Here is an 8818-nt window from a genome sequence, read left to right as displayed (position 1 = left end):
ACTACTATGATGAGTTAGACTTAGCTGACATACCAGCTCAGCAGCATGCAGCTAGCCTATACTGGATGCTTTTCTTTATGATCATGGTGCCCAACACAATAACATGGGTTAGAGGACTATTCAATGGCTTGCTCAGCAGATCTATTTTGAGACCATGGCCAAAGCAGTACAGCTGGAGAGTAAGTTTACAATGGCTATGCATAATGATAGTACACTGTATGATAGATCTAGTATAATGGGACCCCTTTCACAATTTTTGTCGAGAATTTGTTTTATAATTTTTTTTACCTAAACCAAAAAGGTTAAAGCTACATGCAGGTTCATAAAGCTATGTTTTGTGCTAATTGTGTGCCGGGGCTTTGTTTGTATGTGCCTTGCATAAGATCTCAATGATAAGATGTATCATTAATGGGCCAAAATTAGGCCATGAATTGATATTCAGAGGCAGATCTAATACTTTTAAAATAGTAATAGTAGCAAAGCATGCCACAATTTTGGTACAACATTATGGTAGATACTACATATCTATAGTCATTTATCTGCAGTAAAAATGATCCATTTCACTACTAAGCCAAATTACAAAATACTAGTATATGTATACATATTATACCATGGCTTCAAGTATATCAGTAGTGAGACCCAAATCCTGAGATATCTTCCTGAGGCAAAGCGGAGGACAGATATCAAGGGATGAGAGTCTCATATTACTGATATAGACTTAATTCGAAGGTATGGTATCTATATGATATATTCGGTATACTTAATGTAAGATCAAATCACACAAAGCTTGCCATTGAGCATTTAACAGTGCCTAGCCGGGTGGATCTAGGGGGGGGTTGTGGGGTTGCGACCCCCCAAAAACATCAAAAAGTTTTAATGATTATTGATTTAGCCACAAAATTCCTGTACAGAATACTAATGATACCATCTATGATTAGAGTTTACATACTGCCTTGTCTTTTGGATACTTTAATATCTATGGCTTTGCACCATTTTTTCACAACTCTCTTATTTCTAATAAAATCCTGAATTCATCCCTGATTTGATCATTTGTAGTGACAAGAGATAGAGAAAAAGAGAAGTCTTTTTCCTAGTCATTAAAGTATCCTTTATACTTGCAAGAACAAAAAGTAAAGGCCAGAAAAAGCCTAAAGTTAGGCAGCTAAGACAAAAAGAGAAAGCTGTGGCCCGCATGGCACTATAAATATCATTATAATCATATGGAGGTGCAAGGGCAGGGGTATACAATAGCATAATGGCATACATCATTATTATTATTATTATTATTATATCAAGACAAACAAAAAGGGAAACCCCATAAAAAACACAGAACAGAAAGCTAAACTAAAATAAAATACACAACAAAACAATAACAATTAATAGTTTCAATATGCCATTCACTTGGGGAGGCAAGATGGAAGTGCGACCCAACCACATTTGAGCGTTAGATCCCCATAAAGTCACAGACAACCTCTGAAAGAAATGATGGAGAGTGGGTTTAGAGGGAGGGAGACCAAATCTAGTACCGAGGTGATGACCGAAGGCACGGATTATTATTATTATTATTATTATTATTATTATTATTATTATTAAACAACTTTACAGTACATTAAAAATGTACAAAAATAAAACTTTTTGAAGGACTGTGTCAAAACAGCCTTTAATAAGTAATAAGTAAATAGAGTAGAGGAAAGGAAAGAGAAGGAAGGAATGATTAGAGTAGGAAAAAGAAAGGAAATAAACAAGCTATGAAAACAAAAAACAGAAGGTTAATTTTGAAATATAACATTTGGCACAGGGACAACAAACATGATAGGTACAAGGATTAGAAGGGTCCAAATGATTTTTAAAATGTTCATAATAATAAGATTTAATAATGTAGAAAGAGATAGGGAAAGATCGAGAGGCATGAGAGAATTATAGAGAACAGAAGCCAGTTGAAATAAAAGAGCCTGGACAAGTTATATTTGAGGCATAGATATGTTTTAATTTGCTAAAGTTGAAGCTGTTACATAATAATATACACCTGGTGGTGCCTTTAATTTTACAATAAGTATATATAGTCAATTAAACTAGCTCTGCTAGTTAACTTCCTTCTACAATGTACCATTGTTGTATAACTGTAATGAAAGTGAATGGACATCATTGTTTGCATGTTGTATCTTATTCACATGCTCATATAGACAAAGTATGCATGTAGTGATTTGTTGTATGTGCATGTTTCTCTCACTCTCCTTTCTTTTCATTGTATGATCTTCATTACATAACTATATACAATTGGTGGATGGTAATCCTCCTTCCCTTAGCCTGCCCATTCGCAGCTACAATTACTTTTATTTTATTACCATATAGTGCATAGTGTTGGCATTCATCGAAGGAGCTGTAGAGTCAAGTCTAATTTTTTATGCATTTGTCTCACTCAATCCTATCCTGTCGGTAGTCTTAATGTGTGGAATCTATGGATTTTCCATGACTCAAATCACTCAAATAATTGAATTATGTATGAGCAAGTGCAATAATCAGGGTAGATCTAATAATAGAAGATGCACATTCAAGGGCTGCAGCTGGATAATATGGGCAATTTCTTATGTGATGACAAGCATCTTTAAATTTGTTTTCATAATAGTACCATTATACTGTACTCAAAATAAAGTGCAGATAGAAATCATAATAGTTACAATCCTTTTAATTGCCTTATCATGGATTTGGTCTCGAAAATTACAAAATGTGACATTTACAGCAAGTCAGTCCTCCAAAGAGAGAGCAAAACAGAAATTAGATCTGAAAACCAACGAAGTTAAAGGAAGGTGGAAAGCAAGTAAATTACTATTGAAATATTTGGCAACCGTATATATTAATAATTAATATTTTGTTTTTAGGCTTTCTGGCAGCAACTGTTCGTTTGTTGCCTTGTATCATAATAGGCAACATTGTTTTTAGGTACAATTACATGTTTACTTTGCAAGAGGACAAAATGGCTAATTACAATTTATTTAGTCATCAGCTTTATTGGAGCAATACTTACATTGCTATATTTGCCACACATGTCATTACAAGCTTGCTGGCTTATGTCCTGTCGTTCTTATCCTGTTACATGACACTGCATGTGTTTGGGCTAGCCTTACCAGTTCTGTTTGCTACTCCATTATCCATTGCAGCTTACATTGCTCTGATAAATTACGATATATTTCACCTCTTTTATTATCAAGATTTAGTCTTTTCGGAGTTAAAAGAAACACCAAAATTTGGTTACATGATTTTAACCAGTGGCTTGCTACTATGGTTCAGTCAGCTAATATCTAATATTAAACTTTTCACACTTAAAAATGCTATTCTTGCATCAGAAGAAAATATATTTGTTCGCCCGTATTATAACAGCATCTTGCTCGAACAGTCACTAGCTATGAATCGAGATGTCTCATGCAAATCAAATGTACAATTTAATGGAAATCGACAAATGTGTACAATGTATGTCTGTTCCACAATGTATCGAGAGAATGAAACAGAAATGAAGCAAATGTTAATTTCCATTAAACGATTATCAGATTTGTACAAAAAAGAGGAAGAGAAACAAAACAGTTTCATTAAAGCTGATCAATATGAGTCTCACATTTTTTTTGATGGAGGTTGTCGAGAAAATCAACTGTATCCATTTGCCATTCAGTTTTTGAGTCTCATTCCAGACACTTTAGATGTTAAACTTAAAGATGCTGAAAAATGGAAAACTCCATATGGATATCGCTTTCAATGGAAAATAGGCACAAGTAAAATGCCATTTGTTGTTCATTTCAAAGATAACCTGAAGGTTCGAAATAAGAAAAGGTGGAGTCAGGTTATGTACATGAAGTACATTCTTGAGCATAAAGAGAAGGGAAAGGAACTTGACAATGTCTTTATTCTTACTACAGATGGTGACGTTGACTTCAAAGCAGAGTCTGCTGTTGCTCTTTTAGATATGTTAGCTCGTGATCCTCAGGTTGGTGCTGTTTGTTCACGAACTCACCCTCTTGGTTATGGCCCCATTTACTGGTATCAAATATTTGATTATGCAATTGGTCACTGGCTTCAAAAAAGCACTGAGCATATCCTTGGATCAGTGCTATGTTGTCCTGGTTGTTTTAGCATGTTTCGTTGCTCTGCTCTTCAGCAATGTCTTGAGACATTTTCTAGTGAGGTTGAGGATGCCATGGAGTTTCTCACAAAGGATATGGGTGAGGATAGGTGGCTGTGCACACTTTTAATTGAAAAGGGCTGGAGATTAGAATATTGTGCTATATCTAATAATAAGACATACTGTCCTATGACCCCCGACGACCTCTATAAGCAGCGCCGTAGATGGATTGGGTCAACTATTGCTAATATTGGGCTAATGATCAAGAAAGCTAAAAAGATTACTAAAAATAATGAATCTATTAATTGGACATTCATCATATATCAGTTAATAGCTTTTTTTTCTACCACCCCGTCACCTGCTACAGTTATTCTGGTTATAGCTTCTGGTTTAACAGCATCATTTGGGATTAATAGTACTGCTGTGATTGTTGTAACAGGGCTAGTTGCAGTGTGTTATGGTATTGTGTGTGTTATCACAAGTGTAAAGACTCAAATCAATGTTGCTAAGGGTCTAACAGCTGCCTTTGCTATGGTAATGGCTATTGTCATAGTTGGAATGATAATGGACAAAACCAAGGAACTATTGTCTGCATTTCAGATGACTAAAAGTGAAAGCGCAGACTACAATATTTATAGCAACAGTGGAAAATTACTTGTTACTGAAAGTACTGTGTATTTAGCCTTGTTTGTTATCATCTTCTTAACAACAGCAATTTTACATTTCTCTGAGGGTTTTGCATTGATACATTCTTTGTGGTATCTTCTTGGCTTACCAGCTGGTTACCTGTTCTTACTCATTTTTTCTACAGCTAACCTCAATGATAGATCATGGGGAACAAGAGAAGCCAAGATTAGTCTTGAAAAACCCTTTCAACTAAAAGATATAAAAAATTGGTTAAAAATAATTTCTAATAAATTAAAAATGCTTTTCAAAAGTAGAGCTCATTACGATTCAGAAAAAAGCACCAGTTTTGACCAAAATTGTCATAGTCATGATCCTCATCAAAGCAAGCTTGAGGAACAAAGAGGACTTGGGGAACAAAGAGGACTTGAGGAACAAAGAGGACTTGAGGAACAAAGAGGACTTGAAGAACCAAGAGAAACAGAGAAGTGCACATGTACAGAATACAGTGCAGGAGAACAAGATAATGGTAACAATTATATTTTTGAAATTATTTTTATACTCTTACAGGATACAAATGGCTAAGTGAATGGCTTAAAGTTAATAACAGCTTGGTAAGAACTAAAGTTAAAATGTACTGAATTTAAAGTGATGTCACATGGCTCCAAAATTGGCATTCTTGCTAATTACTTGTATCAAAAAGAAAATGACACAAAAAGTTCTTTTTCTAAAAATACTTTCACAATAAAAACATACCGTAAACAGGTAGTAATTTTTCACCTATGTTACTAAGTGTGTCATATTGGCCCAATTAATTAACTATATATTACCATCATTCTTGTAATTATTTTAGGTTTTTTTAAAAGAATTTATAAAGGAAGGTTATACTCATCAAAGTCTTGTCGTGAGGATGACAAAAGAGGTTATGATTGACATTTATTAAAATTATAATACTGTAATTTTAATTGGAAGGGGTAAAATTTTGGTTAATTGCTATATTTTTGGTGATTGGTGGATGTGCCATTGAGCATGTGCATGGTTCAAAATGATTTGGCGAATGACTATCAAAAACACCAAATTTACTAAAATTTCCCCCTTCAAAATTACCAGCTACACTATACTTTCTGTCAATTAAATTTGAAATACTTCAATTACATACAACAGGATTTTAAAGACATTGGGGTTAAACCCATTGGATTTGTTCAACGTCTATACAAAGCTGCTCAAAAACTTCCTTGTACACCTATTCGTTCTGGATTGCCAGTAAATTTAGTATTATACAAATAACTACCTGATAGTTTTTTAGAAAAATGTTAAAGAATGGATCCTTGAATATTTGGTTATAACAGATTTGGAAGTTTGCTATGTGTGTAAATTTGAAAAAGCTGGATATTCTTCACAAGAAGATGTTGAAAACCTTGCATTTATAACAAAAGATGAATTAATGAATACTATAGGAGTTAGAAAGACAGGTAAAATATCAAATTTAATTAAATTTAATCTTACTTATTATTCTACATATAATTGTAGCTCATGTGAAGAGGTTCATGGAAGGGATTAAACTATTAAAAGTTATGAATGAAGGTATGGACCTTTTTGTTTCTGCATTTACATGTAGGGATATTTACTTTTATACAGATGAAATCAGGCTTGCAGAGGCAACAAATACTCTGAAGGAAATTGAGCAAAGCACGGGACTTGAAGAGGATGATAAAAAATTCTGGGAGGAATTAGCAAAGAGTACACTAAGACCAATACCAGAGCACTTGACTAAAATTACAGAGCTACGTAATAATCTGAAGCAGCTACGTAACTACACTCTGATTGCTCTGCTAATAGTCAACCTTATGTGGCTCGTCCTTCTCTCTATTTTCACATTTAATGAGTTAAAAGAAGTTGGTCTAACTGCCAGTATTCTTAGCCTGCTTTTTCTGGTTTTATATGGAATCTTAATAATGGTCCAATTCTTTGCAATGATATTTCATCGAGTAGTCACACTCTCCCACTACATTGCTCGACTGAATCAAGACATGCCAGTTGAAAATGATGAAAACTCAACAGTATAACAATGATAGTAGTTAGTTAGTTAGTTAGTTCATTAGTTAGTTAGTTCATTAGTTAGTTAGTTCATTAGTTAGTGTGTCTCATGTATTAGTATATTGTTTTTTTGCTTCTTCACTTGAGTATTATTATTTGCTGTCAAATCAGTTAAGACCAGATTATTGTAAGGCTCTAGTTTTTGCCACCATTATGATATCACAATCGCAGTTTAAAACCATGTTACCTTTCCTCTACAATATACTTTTTCAAATCTGTAGCAACCTGGCAAGCCATAAAAGTTGCCATTCAATGCCTTGCAAGAATTTTTCAGCAGAATAATGAACACATTCAGGACAATTGGACAAAAGTAATACTGAGTCATAAAAACTTACTGAAAATAATCATTATAATTTAGTAAAGTAATACAAGCTTGTAAAATAGAAAAATTATGAACAAACATAATTCAATAAATTCAAATATACTTTATTCACCAATTGATTATACACAAATATACACATAAATAATGGTAAAGTTTTACAGTAAGTATCACATGGTTTGTACCTTTCTCATGCAGGGGCCACACGGACATTGTGCCTTGAAAAAATAGAAAATATCTTCCTCAACTTTTGCTTCCAATTAAAACAGGACTAGTATAACATAAATAAGCTACTCCATTTAGACATAATACTTACTGCACTAAAATTAGTTCTACTGACAGCAGTCAGTGTAGTTTCCTCCCCATCAGCTGTAATACAAATAGTTAATATTTTGATTTAGCTCTATCTTCCTCACTTGCTAATTTTTGCTGTGTGTCTTCAGTAGGTAGTAATGATTGTTCCTCTTGTGTGCTATTAGAATGACCATCAGCAGGAAGCCTCAGTCTATCTTGCCTGCAGTGATCAGCAGGATTCATTTCAGTAATATCTTGTGGTGATTGCTGGTCAGGTGTAGATGATGATGGCCGCTTCATTGGAACATGTCCATGTTCGTCTAGCTCAGGAGGAGTTGGAGGATGAATAGAAAACTGGAGTGATTCATGCTAAAATACAATTAGTTATTGTGAATAATGTTACTTGTGATGCAATGGACCATGACGATGACTGTCTCAGCAAGCCATAACTTTTTAAGAGTTTAATACATTCAGTATGATTCCTTTGATTAGCATGATCAAGAGGAGTCATATCACTAGCATCCCTTTGTCCACGATCAGCTCCTCGTCTGTGAGGTAATATTAAAAATATGAAAAAAAAGAGAAATAAAAAGAAACAAGCGAGAGTTTGATGTGGTCGTTCTACATGCATTAAATGTTAGACAAATTCACATGTCAATGAATGTGCGAGGCTCATATTAATATTAAAATGCACCTCAGTAGCAACTGAATAATATCAGGCTGGTTTGCTGCAGCTGCCCAATGGAGAGGAGTAGTCCCTGAATTATCTTGACAATGAAGATCACAGCTGCCAGATAGTTTATAATTCTTATTATTTGCTTATTATTTTTATCAACATACCTTTTGCAAGCAAGTAATGCTCTTACACAGTCAACAGAGCCTTCAGCACATGCATAGTGTAAAGCTGTTCTTCCTTTGAAATTTGCAAAAGTAGCAGCTATTGGTCGGGACTCAAGGATGGCCTGATACAAGTAAAATCATTAAATATCATTTATTTCTATTTACTTTGATACAAATTGGAGAAAAGAGAAGTACAGCATAGTTTAGTGGTGTTCGACCTTTGTGATCTTGTGCACAAACATTAGTAGTTGGAACACATGAGAGGAGTGTGCTGATGTGTTGATGCCGTTCACACATTACAGCCCAATGCAAAGGAGTTAAACCTTCCATGTCCTGGCACATAAAATATTATAGTAAAACTTTATAAATATTAAAACTCACAGTTTGGTTTTCAATATTTCCAATTACATGTTTACAAAGGACCTTTAAACATAAGGCGTTTGGTGTTTTCATTACCCAGTGAAAAACCAACCTTCTGTGAGGGTCGGTTATGTGAACATCAGCTCCATTCCTAGAATATAAATGTGCTATAT

General features: G+C 34.2%; 3 protein-coding genes across 3 annotated transcripts in view; 1 reads left to right on the top strand and 2 right to left on the bottom strand.

Moving 5' to 3' along the window:
* The first annotated feature begins 6 nt into the window (after positions 1–6).
* LOC100638230 (uncharacterized) lies at positions 7–6952 on the top strand. Its single transcript, XM_003389517.3, has 9 exons — positions 7–179; positions 2353–2818; positions 2880–5264; positions 5306–5349; positions 5589–5657; positions 5900–5998; positions 6042–6207; positions 6266–6319; positions 6374–6952. The coding sequence occupies exons 1-9, from the start codon at positions 66–68 to the stop codon at positions 6799–6801; spliced, it is 3825 nt and encodes a 1274-aa protein (XP_003389565.3). The 5' UTR covers positions 7–65; the 3' UTR covers positions 6802–6952.
* A 194-nt stretch (positions 6953–7146) lies between these two features.
* LOC109585503 (ankyrin repeat domain-containing protein 55-like) lies at positions 7147–8797 on the bottom strand. The gene is made up of 8 exons (XM_020001616.1): positions 8667–8797; positions 8451–8618; positions 8286–8407; positions 8140–8232; positions 7849–7993; positions 7568–7799; positions 7468–7520; positions 7147–7422 (listed from the first exon to the last, which is right to left on the bottom strand). Exons 1-8 carry the CDS (start codon positions 8736–8738, stop codon positions 7342–7344), a joined length of 966 nt encoding a protein of 321 aa, XP_019857175.1. The 5' UTR covers positions 8739–8797; the 3' UTR covers positions 7147–7341.
* The window catches only part of LOC109585502 (uncharacterized), a 1002-nt gene continuing 980 nt past the window's right edge, over positions 8797–8818 (bottom strand). The window contains exon 5 of the mRNA XM_020001615.1: positions 8797–8812. Coding sequence (XP_019857174.1) covers positions 8797–8812 — 16 coding nt within the window. The remainder of the gene's footprint in view (positions 8813–8818) is intronic.

The sequence above is a fragment of the Amphimedon queenslandica genome, unplaced genomic scaffold (genome assembly GCF_000090795.2).
Source record: "Amphimedon queenslandica unplaced genomic scaffold, v1.1 AMPQUscaffold_13053, whole genome shotgun sequence".
NCBI classification, from domain to species: Eukaryota; Metazoa; Porifera; class Demospongiae; order Haplosclerida; family Niphatidae; genus Amphimedon; species Amphimedon queenslandica.
Note: the sequence above shows the minus strand (reverse complement) of the source record. Positions and strands in the feature narration are given on the sequence as shown.